This window comes from Pipistrellus kuhlii, unplaced genomic scaffold, assembly GCF_014108245.1.
Source record: "Pipistrellus kuhlii isolate mPipKuh1 unplaced genomic scaffold, mPipKuh1.p scaffold_m20_p_1, whole genome shotgun sequence".
NCBI classification, from domain to species: Eukaryota; Metazoa; Chordata; class Mammalia; order Chiroptera; family Vespertilionidae; genus Pipistrellus; species Pipistrellus kuhlii.
The window spans coordinates 88,086,684-88,103,496 of NW_023425404.1; the positions used below are offsets into that span (position 1 = coordinate 88,086,684).

General features: G+C 38.9%; 1 protein-coding gene across 3 annotated transcripts in view; it reads right to left on the reverse strand.

Moving 5' to 3' along the window:
- Positions 1-16,813, reverse strand: part of COMMD4 (COMM domain containing 4) — a 59,539-nt gene that overhangs the window by 41,526 nt on the left and 1,200 nt on the right. For all 3 annotated transcript variants that reach the window (XM_045586676.1, XM_036455411.2, XM_036455403.2), the window contains exon 2: positions 16,393-16,434. In XM_045586676.1, coding sequence (XP_045442632.1) covers positions 16,393-16,434 — 42 coding nt within the window. The remainder of the gene's footprint in view (positions 1-16,392; positions 16,435-16,813) is intronic.

The window sequence follows — 16,813 nt, forward strand, 5'->3', positions numbered from 1 at the left end:
GAAAAATACGGTAAGTATAAATTAAAAAATAATAATATATATGTCCACTGGGCGTGACGTACTGACACGTCCTAGTGAAAGAGTATGCGCCCGTTGTACTTTGCGTAATTAAAAAGGGAACTCCCCGGTTAACAGGTTAATATTCTCTCTGTCTTTTGCTCTTGGAATTTTAATTATGATGTGTCTTGGTGTGGTCCTCTTTGGATTCCTTTTGTTTGGGATTCTGTGCGCTTCCTGGACTTGTAAGTCTATTTCTTTCACCAGGTTGGGGAATTTTTCTGTCACTATTTCTCCCAGTATTATTTCGATATCTTGCTCTTTCTCTTCTTCTGGGACCCCCATAATTCTGATGTTGGTTCGTTTGAAATTGTCCCAGAGGTTTCTTACACTATCTTCAACTTTCTGGAATCTCTTATCTTCTTGCTTCTGTGGAGGAGTGTCTTCTGGCTCTGTGTTCCAAATCTTTGACTTGATTCTTGTGATCTTCCATTCTGTTTTTAGGACTCTGTATAATATTTTTTATTTCAGACAATGTATTCTTTATTTCTAGTTGATCCCTTTTCATATCCTCATAGGTCTCATTTATTTTATCAGCCTTTTCTAGGAAATTCTTGAAAAACCTTATAAGCGTGGTTTTGAACTCTATATCCTGTCACTTGTTGTCCTCCATTTCTTTCGTTTGTGATCTGTTTCCTTGTCTTGGCATTTTTGCTACTTCCCTGAGTTGGTAGGGTGGCTTTGTGTGCTAAGGTGTCCTATATGGTTCACCTCAGCCTCCCAGTTACCTGAGGTGGACAGTCTTGGTGTAGCCCTTTGTGGGCTGTGTGTGCAATCTTGTTGTTAAGCCTTGCTTGTTGTTGGTATCACTGGGAAGCGTTGATCTCCAAGCCAATTGGCTATGAGGATCAGAAGTGTCTCAGCTAGGAGGGCTTCTGTATTCTGCTTGGATAGGGCAGAGGCTCAGGGTGGCGCAGCCAAGCTTTGGTGAATCCTGCAAGATTGGTTGCAGGCACGTGCACCTCTTTGGTATAGGTGCAGACAAGCTCCAGAGTTTTATTAGCAGCAAACGAGAAAGCTAGCCACTGGAAGGGCTTCTGTGCTCTGCTTGGATGGAGCGGAGTCTCGGGTGGTGCAGACAAGCTTTATTCAGCCTCTCCCTATGAGGGTCTGGTTTCTGAGTCCCGCAGTAATGGCCGCTGGCTTCACACACCTCCAAGAGATCTCTGCCCACTGCCTGACAGTCTGGCCTCTCCCTGTCTATCAGAGCAATAGGGTGGTTCTGTTTTCCTCCTAAACAAGAATGCTAGCCGTGCGTTAGCTGTCCGCCCTCTCCACGTGCAGGGAGTAAGCCAGCAGCAAACTCCGCCTGCCCTCTCCAAGCTCCACAAGCAAGCCAGCAGCGAAGTCGGGTGGCTGCCTTTTCGCACGCACAGTTCTCTGCACCTTCACAGTTCCTGAGGTTCAGCGTGCCTTCTCTCTCCTTCCCAGATGGTACAGCCAGCCTCCTCTCAGCCAGCCATCTGGTGCTTCAGGGCAATATTTCCCCTGTCTTCCAGTTCTAAATTCAAATTTGTTGTGGCAGGCTGCATTCATGGGTATCTATCCCATGCCGCCATCTTGGTTTCTCTCTCAAATGATATTTAATTGAAACATTTTCCTTTGTAGTTCTTGCTGGGCATTCTACTGCACCACTGTTGATGTCATCTATGATGTCATGAGGGTGGCGGTCATCAGTATTGAAGCCCACAGACTGGGCAGTCCCAGGTTCTCTTTAATGGTTCCAGAGCGTTCTCTGGCTAAAGATCAGTGCTGCATCAAAAGTGATATTTCCACTGTGCCTAATGTGTTTTTGCTTCTTCCTAAATTCTGATAGTTCTTTGAGGGCTTTGATGAGCAGAGTAGAGGCAGAAGGCACTAACTCAGTTTAGGCCTGTCTGTTCTGATGTCAGTTTCACTGTAATCCTCAGACCCTCCCAATCACTGGTTGCTTTGGCAATGCCATCCCCAGCCCTTTCTGGAGACAGGCCCCAGAGGCTGATCTTGGGGGCCAGGGCAAACATGGCACTCACTTCCCCACAAGTGCACATGGTGTCGATGAACCCAAATTCAGGAGGGCTGAAGAAAGTTGCACCTGAGCCTTCTCCAAGCTGAAAGCCAAAATCTCAATAGGTATTAAATACACGTTGAATTTATAATAGAATATATACATAAAATAAAAGTGTGGTTCATAAAATCATATAGGAAATTTCCTTCACTTTCTATGGAGAAAAATTACTGCAATGAGAATATCTTTTTTTAAAGTCACCTTCATGCCCTAGCTGGTTTTGCTCAGTGGATAGAGCATTGACCCATGGACTGAAGGGTCCTGGGTTCAATTCTGGTCAAAGGCATGAATCTCAGTTGCAGACTCCATCCTTAGTCTAGGCATGTGTGGGAGGCAACCAATTAAATATTTTTCTGTCTTTTTCCTTCCCTTCCACTCTCTCTCTCAAAAAAAAAAAAAAAAAAAAAATCAATGGAAAATTTTCCTCAGGTGAGGTTTAACAGCAAAAAGTCACCTTCATTATTTTTCATAAAGATAGATTAAAAAAGATAGATTAAAAAATTATTTTCGTCCTAACATTAATCAATATGCCTTCCATCTCTTAAGTATACATGAATAGTTATAAAACTTCCTTGGCTCAGAATATAAAATTGCTTTCCACAGTTTCACATTATTATAGGTACTTATCATAAACTCAATCACCTTACCATTGAAAACAGTAGGGTAGAAAGAAACCCACACTGCTGAGACAATACAACTATTTTTAGTGGAGCAGACATAGTATAATTATACTTCTCTGTTTCACTTCCTCCTTACCTCCATAACATTTATCAATAAAAATGTTTGTTTAGAGCCCATACTTCCTGGTTCACAAGTTAAAAATAATAGATAGGTTTTAAGTTAAATAATTTACCAAAGACTGGGGGTGGGGGGGTAATGTTAAAATATGTACACAGATACTAATTTAATAAAAAATAATAATAATTTACCAAAGATTTACAGAATACCACTATGTAGAAAGCACTGTTGGGGACACAAAAATTAAGACATAATTTTCATCTTCTGGAACTCATGATTAAATGCACAACACTTACCTAAGTAGCTCCATTACAAAGCTGATTGTGTGAGTGCTAAAAAATTTCCAACAAGATTTAAGCAGAGCTCTTTAAAGAGAGATAGATGAATTTAATAAAAAAGTTAGCTAAGAAGCTTCAAACGAGAGATGGATTTCTTTTTAAAATCAAGCAAATACATTCAAGATTTTCAATATTAATTATTTTTGAGTAAATAATTTAATTTTTCTTAAATATTTTATTCAGTAGTATTGCAACAGAATTGAATTGAATCCTCCCATGTTGAACCAGAAAAAATACTGGTTCAACATGGGAGGATGGGAAGAGATCAAACAAAGAATATATAAGCATATATGTATGGACATAGACAATAATGTCTAGGAGGACATAGACAATAATGTCTAGGATAAGGTGACCAGATTTTAACATTGGTAAAGCGGGACACCATTGACAGGAGTGGGGTTTGATTAAAAATTTGGTCTATATGGAGCAACAAAAATTTTCATAGAACGCAAAAATAGTATTGTAATATATATTTTTTAATTTCAACATAAGTACAATTTACAAATATAATAAATAAAAAAAAACTATGTATAGTCGTGTCACTTTCAAGGCCAGTGCTAGACTTTTTGCCGCCACTATAAAATATAAATTATACGAGTACTGTCTGCTAAATTCAAGAAAATTTATGTATTTATGAAATAAATTACTTACCTAAATTATCTGAATAGCTGGTTTGTAATGACATCACTTGTTTAACTAGCTTACTAGCACGCAGTACAATGTGTATTGTCTGAGAGACAGTTACAAAATATTTTTGTCGTTGCCAATCCCAAAAAATACCATTGTTCATTAAGTCCAAACAATGGTGGTTGAATTCTAACAACTGATCAACAATACAAACTTTGATAAGCAGTTCTTGATAATCAGTTCTCAACAATTATTTGTTATTATTAAAGTTTAACATTATAAAATTAACAAAAATAATATGAAACTCATATCCTGGCTAACTAGCCACATGGCCGCTGAAAACCGTATATTCCCTTCCCGTTCTCCCGTCGTTCCCTAGCTTGTCGTGCATTCTTTCCAAAAATTGGGACTTTTTTTTAAAACGCGCGGGACATGGGACAAATTGTTAAAAATCTGGTCACCTTAGTCTAGGAGGACGCTAGCCGATTTGGCTCAGTGAATAGAGCGTCGGCCTGGTGGCTGAAGGATCACAGGTTTGATTCTGGTCAGGGCACATGCCCGGTGGTGAGCTCCATCCCCAGTGTGGGACTTGCAGGAGGCAGCTGATCAATGATTCTCTCTTATCATTGATATTTCTTTTTTTTTATATGTATCTTTTTTATTTTTTATTTTATTGATATTTTACAGAGAGGAGGAAGGGAGAGAGATAGAGAGCTAGAAACGTCGATGAGAGAGAAACATCGACCAGCTGCCTCTTGCACACCCCCTACCGGGGATGTGCCCGCAAACAATGTACATGCCCTTGCCCAGAATTGAACCTGGGACCTTTCAGTCCGCAGATCTACACTCTACCACTGAGCCAAACCGGTTTCGGCTCTTATCATTGATATTTCTATCTCTCCCTCTTTCTTCCTTGAAATCACTAAAAATATATTTTTTAAATGTCCATGAGGGGTGTGGGCTGGGTAAAGGAGGGCAAAGCGGGAAGGGAAACGAGGGGCATCTGTAATAGAGTCAATAATAAAAAAAAAAAAAAAGTGGGGGATCCAAGATGGCTACTGACAGGACGGCAGGCTGCAAGATAGTGTGTGAGTGAGAGTGAAAGGAGAGTGTGTGGATGTGCGGGGAGTGTCTGATTTGTAGTGAGGACAGCTATATTCCAAGGAATTGTTGGGGACTGGTGGACTGGCTCCCCTGGCCCGGCAGCCTCTACTGCTGCTGAGATCTTCCCCTGAGCGGCCGCTCTGCTGCAGAGACTGCATCATCTTGAAGGGGAAAGCAGCTGTGATCCGAAGCCCAGCCTTACCTTCAAATGGGGAGACCTTGGATACCTCCCGGGTCCCTACAACCACACCCCCCATGGACAAGCTGCCTCAGCTGTGAACCCAGGAACTCCAAGATTCCAGCCTCCCTGGCCACAGATGCCTAAAAAGTTTGTCCAGGAGGAGACAAAGCGGCACGGAATATGTGGACAGGCCCTGTGCCTTCTCACAGAGCAGATAGAAGGAACATCTGAATCCAACAACATCCACCCGGAATTGGCGGATTAAATGCTGTGAGGAAATCCATGGACTGAAAGGTCAGATAGCTCCTAGAGCTGTGGTCGGCAAACTGGCTCGCGAGCCACATGCGGCTCTTTGGCCCCTTGAGTGTGGCTCTTCCACAAAATACCACGGCCTGGGCAAGCCTATTTTGAAGAAGTGGTGTTAGAAGAAGTTTAAGTTTAAAAGATCTGGCTCTCAAAAGAAATTTCAATCATTATACTGTTGATATTTGGCTCTGTTGACTAAGGAGTTTGCTGACCATTGGCCTCTAGGGAAAGGTGAGATCTAGGATCCAGGGTGGAGGGAGAAACAAGTGTGAAATGTGCGTGACAGGAAGGAGTTCCAGAGGAAGACTGCACCCACGAAATCCAGGGCTGTTGGGGTCAGTGTAGCCCTCAAATGTAGAAGGGGGTCCACAGGGCTGCTGGCAGAAGGGGACTACAGAAATTAACCCACAGCAGGGCTGGGCCCAGAAAGGCAGCCTGAAGTTCTACTAGTATGCCGGCTGTGGAGTGCCGGGGGTGGGGGTGACAGTAGAGGTGGGGGTGGATGGGAGGGGGTTGGGCAAGACGTGAGTCTGCACACATCCTGCGGCTTTTCTTCTTCTTTTTCTTTTTAAATCCATGCTTTTGATTGCTAAGTCTAGTACATAAGATTTTCCAATTAAAAAACACTCACCAAGCCGAAACCGGTTTGGCTCAGTGGATAGGGTGTCAGCCTGCAGACTGAAAGGTCCCGGGTTCAATTCTGGTCAAGGGCATGTACCTTGGTTACGGGCACATCCCCAGTAGGGAGTGTGCAAGAGGCAGCTGATCGATGATTCTCTCTCATTGATGTTTCTAACTCTCTATCCCTCTCCCTTCCTCTCTGTAAAAAATAAATAAAATATATTGAAACAAACAAACAAAAAAAAACAATAAAAAAACACTCACTGAGACTGCAGGGGAAAGCGGTTTTTGTGGAACCTGGGGATCAGAGTGCGGAGAGACGAGCAGAAAACCAGCTCAAGGGCAGTCTATCCCTGCAACCCAGTATTGAGTGCTGCAGGGAAAGCAATCTAACTCTGGGGAGGGAAGGGGCGTTTTAGCAGCAGATATCAATACAGAAACACTGCCATCCGGGTGTTGTATCAGAAATTGGCTCTTGTGTAAATACAACTAAATGCAGGCTGAGAAACAGAGACCCTGAATGCTTGAAAACAGGGTTGTGGCTTATCACACAGAGGAGTGATGGAGCACAGGGAACTTCAAAACTGTGCTGTCTACCTGACAGGAAACAGACCTGCCAAGCAGTTCAGTAGAGAAAGTGAACTACCTTCACTACTTCACATTTTTATTTTTATTTATTTATTTGTTTGTTTGTTTGTTTGTTTGTTCATTTATTTATTTAAATTATGCATCCCAGTGGCATTTTTAAAAAATATTTTATTGATTTTGTACAGAGAGGAAGGGAGAGAGATAAAGAGTTAGAAACATCGATGAGAGAGAGTCATCAATCAGCTGCCTCTTGCACACCCCCTACTGGGGATATGCCTGCAACCAAGGTACATGCCCTTGACCGGAATCAAACCCAGGACATTTCAGTTTCCAAGCCGACGCTCTATCCATTGAGCCAAACCGGTCCTGGCTCACATTTTTATTTTTTATCTTTTACTTGAGAAACTTTTTTTTTTTTTTTAAATCTCACTTGATTTTACCTTTTTAATGATATTTTTAATTATTATTATTATTACTATGATTATTTTGCCTTTTTAAAGTTTTATTTTATTTTTTCTTTATTTTATTTTGGGATTAGTATTCTATATTCTATTTTTATTTTTCCTTTAGCATTATTTTACTCTATCTCAATTTTTCCTTTATGCTAACAACCTCTTCCCCACTTTCCCCTCTTGTCCTGTTTCTTTTACTCTGTTCCTGCTTTGGTTTTTCTCTATCCTTTCTCTTTACTCCCTGTTAAAAATTGACTTTATTCATATATCTAATTTCTGCTCCCTGCTTCAAGTCTGTACACACTTCTCTCTTCACTATCTAAATTTTCTATTTATTCCCTTTTTTTTTTCTTTTGCCTTTTTCTTTCAATCTATCTTGGTGTTCTTGGTTTGATTGTTGATTAGTTTGTTTTTTATTGCTTGTTTGTTTTTGTTATTTCTTTTCTTTTCTTTTTCTTCTTCTTTTTCTTCTTCTTCTTCTTCTTCTTCTTCTTCTTCTTCTTCTTCTTCTTCTTCTTCCTTCTGTTTTTCTTCTCACTGGTTCTCTTTTTCTAATAATAGCTTAACTAATTACAATCACAAACTCAGGCCTATCTACTCTCTATTCTCATTTTCCAATAGTAAATGAATACATTGATAGATTAAAGAATGTAAAAATTTCATATATATAATTTTTCTTGTGTATGATATATATACTTTAATATACATATTTTTTCTTTTTCTGTATTTAGTTTTTTACTTTTTTTCTTATAAATTCATTCTCTTTCTACCTGCTCTATACTGAATTTTGGCTATTTCTTCATTCATTCAATTCCTTGACCTTACCTTCTGGAAGTAAGCTTTGCTTCCTCAGATTCATCTGGGTGTTGGTTGTTTGTAGTTTACATATTTTGGATTAGTTGTTGTTTGCATTCATCTCTGGGTATTGTTTGCATTTTTTTTTTTTTTTTGGATTAGTTGTTGTTTTATTGGCATTTTCTCCCCATATACATATATTTCCCCCCACCTCTTTTTTTGTTCTCTTTCTTTCCTCTCTTACAATTTTTTCTTCTTTCCTTCTTTTCTATCCCCTAACTCTCTTATCTCTGGTGGTCATCTTTACTTGGGGTTATTAGTATTGTAAATACATTTGTGTTTGGTGCCCTGTATGTTGTGTCTTATTGTGTTGTATTTTGTGCCTTTAAGTCAACACAGGACAAAGAGCTACATAACCAGACATCCAGAGAAGAGCAATCATGGGGAGACAAAGAAATAGCCTGCATATGAAAGAAAAGGAGGAATCACCAGAAAAGGAAATAACCGAAATGGAGGCAAGCAATATGTCAGAGAAAGAATTGAGAGCAATGGTCAAAGGTCGCTATAAGGATGGAAGACAAATTCAACAACCTGTGTAAGAACCAAGAGGAAATGAAGAAGAACCAAGATAAAATGAAAAAATGACATCACTGCAATAAAGAACTCAATAGAAAGGGTCAATAGTAGAGTAAATGATGTGTAGGACCACATCAGTGAGCTAGAGGACAAGGTAGAAAAAACCCCCAAACAGAGCAGCATCTAGAAAAAAACTTAAAAAACAGGAAGAGAGCCTAAGGGAACTTTGAGACACCATGAAGTGAAACAACATCTGCATAATAGGGGTGCCACAAGGAGAAGAAAGTGAACAAGGAATAGAAAACCTGTTTGAGAGAATGACAGAAAACTTCCCTGGTATAGGGAAGTCCAAGAAGTTCACAGAGTCCCAAACAAGATGAACCCCAAAAGAACAACACCAAGACACATTATAATTAAATTGGCAAACACAAATGACAATATATCTTTTAAAATATATATATTTTTATTGATTTCAGAGAGGAAGAGAGAGGGAGCAAGAGATAGAAACATCAATGTTGAGAGAGAATCATTGATTGGCTGCCAGCTGCATGCCCCACACTGGGGATCAAGCCCACAACCCAGGCATGTGCCCTTGACTAGAATCGAACCCAGGACCTTTCACTCTGCAGGCTGACACTCTATCCACTGAGCCAAACTGACTAGGGCCAAAGTAACAATCTTAAAGGCTGCCAGAGAGAGACAGAAAGTTACCTACAAAGGATCCCCCATCAGACTAGTGACTGATTTTGCAACAGAAACACCAGGCCAGAAGGGAATGGAATGAAATATACAATGTCATGCAAAGGAAGGGTCTGAATCCAAGAATACTGTACCCAGCAAGGTTATCAATTAAAGTTGATGGTGAAATCAAGAGCTTCACAGACAAAAAAGGACTAAGGGAGTTTATTACCACCAAACCAGAATTGCCAGAAATGCTAAAGGGTCTGCTGTAAAGAAAAAGAAATAGGAAGGGAAGAAGGAACACAGGCATAAAGAATAAAAATGGTGACAAATAAAAATGTTGTACCTATCAACAATAACTTTAGAATTTTTTTAAAAATATATTTTATTGATTTTTCACAGAGAGGAAGAGAGAGGGATAGAGAGTTAGAAACATCGATGAGAGAGAATCATTGATCAGCTGCTTCTTGCACACCCCTTACTGGGGATGTGCCCACAACCAAGGTATATGCCCTTGACTGGAATCGAATCCGGGACCTTTTAGTCCACAAGCTGACGCTCTGTCCATTGAGCCAAACTGGTTTCAGCTCAACAATAACTTTAAATATAAGTGGATTAAGTGCCCCAAACAAAAGATATAGGATAGCTGAGTGGATAAGAAAAAAAATGACCCATATATCTGCTGTCTACAAGAAACCCACCTCAGAACAAAGGACTCACACAGACTGATGGTGAAGGGATGGAAAAAGATTTTTCAGGCGAATAGAAATAAATAAATAAATAAAAGCTGGGGTAGCAATACTTATATCTGACAAATTAGACCTCAAAGTGAAAGCCATAACAAGAAATAAGAAGGCCACTTTCAAATACTAAAGGGAGCAATTAAAAAAGAAGATATAACAAATATAGCTCTGGTAAACATATATGCACACAAATGCATAAAAATCTTCTGGAGGCTATCAAGGGAGAGACTGACAGCAATACAGTCATAGTAGGGGATTTTACTATCCCACTAACACCACTGGACAAATCCTCTAAACAAAAAATCAGCAAAGAAACATTAATCTTAAATGACTCGCCATATTAGGTAGAATTAATTGGCATTTTAAGAACATTTCACTCCAAAACCACAGGATATACATTCTTCTCAAGTACACATGGGTCATTTTCAAAGATAGAAATTATTTCAAGCATCTTCTCAGATCACAATGGAATAAAACTAGAAATCAACTAGAATAAAAAAATTAAACACCTGGAGGCTAAATAGCATGCTATTAAACAATGATTGGGTTACCAAAGAGATCAAAGAAAATATAAAAAGCATCATGGCAACAAATGACAATGAATACACAAGAATCCAAAATCTATGGTTCACAGTGAAAGCAGTTTAAAAGGGACGTTCATAGCTCTACAGGCCTACCTCAAAAAAACAAGAAACAATGGTAATAAATTATCTAACCATACAACTCAAAGAGTTAAAAGGAGAGCAACAAGAAAAGCCCAGCTTAAGCAGAAAGAAGGATATAATAAAGATCAGAACAGAGATAAACGACATAGAGACAAAAAAAAAAAGATTAACAAAACAAAGAGTTGGTTCTTTGAAAGGATAAACAAGATTGATGAATCTCTATCCAGACTCACCAAGAAGCAAAGAGGACTCAAATAAACAAAATCAGAAATGAAAGAGGTGAAGTAGCAACCGAACCCACAGAAATACAAACGATTATGAAAAAGTACTATGAATGACTCTATTCCAACAAAAAGGAAAACCTAGACAAAATGAACATATTCTTAGAAAAATACAAGCTCCCAAAACTCAACCAGGAAGAATAAAAAAACATGAATAGGCCAATAACTACTGAAGAAATTGAATCAAAGATTAAAAAAAATCTGCCGAAGCCGGTTTGGCTCAGTGGTAGAGCGTCAGTCTGCGAACTGAAAGGTCCCAGGTTCGATTCTGGTCAAGGGCATGTACATTGGTGAGGGGCACATCCCCGGTAGGGGGTGTGCAAGAGGCAGCTGGTCAACGTTTCTCTCTCATCGACGTTTCTAGGTCTCTCTCTCTCTCCCTTCCTCTCTGTAAAAAATCAACAAAATATATATATTTTTTTAAAAATGTAACTCTTGCTGGGACCGGTTTGGCTCAATGGATAGAGCATCGGCTTGGGGACTGAAGGGTCCCGGGTTCGATTCCGGTCAAGGGCATGTACCTTGGTTGCGGGCATATCCCCAGTAGGGGGTGTGCAAGAGGTAGCTGATCGATGACTCTCTCTCATCGATGTTTCTGGCTCTCTATCTCTCTCCCTTCCTCTCTGTACAAAATCAATAAAATATATATTTTAAAAAAAAAAAAAAATGTAACTCTTTGCTCCAGTTCCTCAATCCTCCATGCTAAAAAAAAAAAAAAAAAAAAAAAAGATAAAAAAATCTTCCAACAAACAAAAGCCCTGATCCAGACAGCTGAACAGGGGAGTTCTACCAAACATTCAGACAAGAACTAAAACCTATCATCCTCAGACTATTCCACAATATTCAAGAGGAAGGCACACTTCCAAGCTCTTTCTATGAAGCCAGCATTACCATAATCCCAAAGCCAGAAAAAGATACACACAAAAAAGAACTATAGGCCAATATCTTTGATGAACGTAGATGCTAAAATCCTCAACAAAATTCTAGCAAATTTGATTCAGCATTACATTAGAAAGATTATATACTATGACCAAGTGAGATTTATTTCAGGGATGCAAGGCTGGTATAATATCCACAAATCAATAAACATGATACATCACATAAACAAATTGAAAGACAAAAATCACATGATCATATCAATGGAACCAGAAAAAGCATTCGACAAAATGCAACACCCTTTCTTGATAAAAACTCTCAGCAAAGTGGGAATAGAAGGATCATACCTCAACATAATAAAAACCTTATATGACAACCTACAGCCAACATTATACTCAATGGGCAAAAACTAAACTCATTTTCCCTAAGAACAGGAACAAGACAGGGGTACCCACTTTTATTACTCCTGTTCGATATAATACTGGAAGTGCTAGCCATAGCGATCAAACAAGAAGAAATAAAAGGCATTCAATTTTGAAAAGAAGTAAAACTGTCCTTATTTGCAAATGACATGACACTATACATAGTAAACTCCGAAGACTCCATCAAAAAACTACTAGACCTAATCAATGAATTTGGCAATGTAGCAGGATCCAAAAATTAACACTAAGAAGTCTATGGCCTTTTGAAAAATATATATTTTATTGTTTGTTTGTTTTTTTTACAGAGAGGAAGGGGAGGAATAGAGAGTTAGAAACATCGATGAGAGAGAATCATCAACCAGCTGCCTCCTGCACACCTCCTACTGGGGATATGCCTGCAACCAAGGTACATGCCCTTGACTGGAATTGAACCTGGGACTCTTAAGTCGGCAGGCTAATGCTCTATGCACTGAGCCAAAATAGTTAGGACTCTATGGCCTTTTTATACACCAATAATGAACTCACAGAAAGAGGAACAAACAAACAAACAAACAAAAAATCCCATTTACCATTGCATCAAAAAGATTAAGATACCTAGAAATAAACTTAACTAAGGATGTAAAAGACCTGTACTCAGAAATCTTCAGGATATTGAAAAAAGAGATAGAGGAAGACATAAAAAAATGGAAAAACATACCATTTTCATGGATTGGTAGAATCAAAGCATTAAAATGTCCATACTACCCAAAGCAATCTACAGATTCAATGCAATCCCCATTAAAACACCAATCGAATTTTAAAAGTCTAGAACAGTGGTCGGCAAACTCATTAGTCAACAGAGCCAAATATCAACAGTATGATTGAAATTTTTTTTGTGTGTATGTGTGTGGGTTTATTTTATTTTTTCATTTTTTTATTAAGGTATTATATGTGTACATATCTTACCTTTGCCCCCCCCCCCAACCCACTCCCATACATGCCCTCACCCCCCAGCGTTTTGCATCCATTGGTTATTCTTTTTTTTTTTTTTTTTTTTTTTTTTAATATTTTATTGATTTTGTACAGAGAGGAAGGGAGAGAGATAGAGAGTTAGAAACATCGATGAGAGAGAGTCATCGATCAGTTGCCTCTTGCACACCCCCTACTGGGGATATGCCCGCAACCAAGGTACATGCCCTTGACCGGAATCGAACCCGGGTCCCTTCAGTCCCCAAGCCGACGCTCTATCCATTGAGCTAAACCGGTCCCGGCAACCATTGGTTATTCTTATATGCATGCATTCAAGTCCTTACGTTGATCTCTTATCTCATCCAGATCTCTCTACTCTCCCTGCTGTAATTTGATAATCTGTTTGTTTCTTTACCGTCTCTGTAACTATCTTTTTATTCATCAGTTTATAATGTTCCTTATTATCCATAAATGAGTGAGGTCATGTGGTGTGTTTCTTTCATTGACTGGCTTATTTTACTCAGCATAATGTTCTCCAATTCCATCCAGGTTGTGCAAATAATAAGAATTCCTTCTTTTTTATGGCAGCATAACATTCCATTGTATTGATGTACCATTGTTTTTTTATCTAATCATCTGACAGGCACCTAGGCTGTTTCCAAATCCTAGCTATTGTAGATTGTGTTGCTATGAACATAGGGGTGCATATATCCTTTTTGATTGGCGTTTCTAGTTTCTTAGGATATATTTCTAGGAGTAGGATTACTGGGTCAAATGGGAGTTCCATTTTCAGTTTTTTGAGGAAACTCCACATGTTCTCCACAGTGGCTGCATCAATCTGCATTCCCACCAGCAGTGCACGAGGGTTCCTCTTTCTTCGCATCCTCACCAACACTTGTCGTTTGCTGATTTGTTGATGATAGCCATTCTGACAGGTGTGAGATGGTATGAAATTTCTTTTGAGAGCCAATTTTTTTAAACTTAAACTTCTTCTAAAGAAATAGACTCTTCTTCAAAATAGACTCACCCAGGCTGTGGTATTTTGTGGAAGAGCCACACTCAAGGGGCCAAAGAGCCACAGTTTGCCTACCATGGTCTAGAACAAACTCTCCAAAAATTCATCTGGAATTAAAAAAAGACCCTGAATAGCCACTGAAATCCTGAGAAAGAAGAACAAAGTTAGAGGGATCACATTACCAGATATCAAGCTATATTACTAAGCCCCAGTTTTCAAAACTGCCTGGTACTGGCACAAGAACAGATATATAGACCAATGGAACAGAAAAGAGAATCCAGAAATTGACCCAAGCCATAATGCTTTGGGTAGTATGGACATTTTTAATATTTGACAGAAGAGGCAAGAGCACGCAATGGAGTCAAAACAGTCTCTTTAATAAATGGTGCTGGGAAATTGGACAGATACATGCAAAGTAATGAAACTAGACCACCAAATTGCAGCATACAGAAAAACAAACTCAAAATGGCTAAAGGACTTGAATATAAGATGGGAAACCATAAGAATCCTACAAGATTCCATAGGCAGCAAAATAGCAGACATATGTTGTAGCAGTATCTTTACAGACACATCCTAAGGCAAGAGAGACTAGGAGAAAATGAACAAATGGGACTACATCAAAATAAAAAACGCCTGCACAGCAAAAGAAACCATCAACAAAACAATAAGAAAGCCCACTGCATGAGAGAACATATTTGCCAATGATATTTCAGATAAGAGTTTAAAAATTTACAGAGATTATATACAATTTACAGAGATTATATACAATTTAACAACAGGAAGATAAATGATACAATCAAAAAATGGACAAAGGATCGAAATAGACGCTTTTCGAAAGAGGACATACAGAAGGCCCAGAGACATATGAAAACATGCTCAAAGTCACTAATCATCTGAGAGATGCAAATCAAAACAACAATGAGATACCATCTCACACCTGTCAGAATGGCTATCATCAACAAATCAATAAATGACAAATGCTGCCAAGGATGTGGATAAAAAGGAACCCTCCTTCACTGCTGGTAGGAAGGCAGACTGGTGCAGCCATAGTAGAAGACAATAAGGTGTTTCCTCAAAAAGTTAAAAATAGAACTGCCATTTGACCCAGTTATCCCACTTATAGGACTATATCCCAAGAAACCAGATCCCTAGCTGGTTTGACTTGGTGGATAGAGCGTTGGCCTGTAAGACTGAAGGGTCCCAGGTTCAATTCTGGTCAAGGGCACATGCCCAGGTTATGGGCTTGATCCCCAGTAGGGGGCATGCAGGAGGCAGTTGATCAATGATTCTCATCATTTCTATCTCTCTCTCCCTCTCCCTTCCTCTCTGAAATCAATAAAACATGTTTTTAAAAAAGTATAACTCGCCGAAACCGGTTTGGCTCAGTGGATAGAGCGTCGGCCTGCAGACTGAAAGGTCCCGGGTTCAATTCTGCTCAAGGGCATGTACCTTGGTTGTGGGCACATCCCCCGGTGGGGGTGTGTAGGAGGCAGATGACCGATGTTTCTAGCTCTCTATCCCTCCTCTCTGTAAAAAATCAATAAAATATATTTTTTAAAAAAAAGTATAACTGTTACAAAGAAAGTGAAGGCTTTCTATGAAGAAAAGCACAAAATTTTATCAAGAGACATAAATGGCCTAAAATGATGTAGAAAAACACCATGCTCCTGAATGAAATACCTCAACACTGTAAAAATGTTAATGCTTTAAAAATCATTTATAGATTTAATAAGTTCCAATCAAAATCTCAATGTTATTTTCTATTGATTGCAGAAAGGAAGGGAGAGGGAGAGATAGAAACATCAATAATAGGAGAGCATCATTGATTGGCTGCCTCCTGCATGCTCTAGCCCTCAACCATGACATGTGCCCTGACGGGAAACTGAACCATGACCTCCTGGTTTATGCATCGATGCTCAACCACTGAGCCATGCCAGTCGAATATCAATTAATTATATTGGAACTTGGAAAACAATTTTAAAGTGCATCTGAAAAAAAATCTAATGGGAATAGTCAAGATATTTGCAATAATTTCTCTCTTATAAGTATGAAAATATTTTTAAAAACAAAAAATATTTTAAGTTAAATTGACTTTTAAAAAATATGTTTTATTGGTTTTTCAGAGAGGAAAGGAGAGAGACAGAGAGTTAGAAACATTGATGAGAGAGAAACATCAAGCAGCTGCCTCCCCCACACCCCCTACTAGGGATGTGCCCGCAGCCAAGGTACATGCCCTTGACCGAAATCAAACCTGGGACCCTTCAGTCTGCAGGCCGATGCTCTATCCACTGAGCCAAACCAGTTAGGGCTTAAATGGATTTTTTAGCTCACTTTGAAACACAGGGAAATGTGTTTTCCAGACAAAACTTGTGGTGTATAATTGAGAAGAATTTTTTTTTTTATGTTCAAGAGAAAGACACAATATGTCCAATAACCTATATTTACTTATAATTATACTCCCAGAGAAAGGTTATGTACATATAAATGGGTTACCCATTTTACAGAAATTGGTTTAGCATATCTATAATACATTAAAAGGGAAAATACTGAACCAAAAATAAAATTCAGGGCCCTGCATGAATTTTTCTTCCCATACTACCTCCTCCTACAATACTGGCTTCTTCCAGGTATATGATCAAAGGTCTGAATAAGATCTTGAAACATTTGCTTTTCAAGTAAACTCTGTCAACACCATTTCTAGATTTAGATTCTTCTGTTACTGTCTTCACTAGTTATTAATATTAAAATAGGG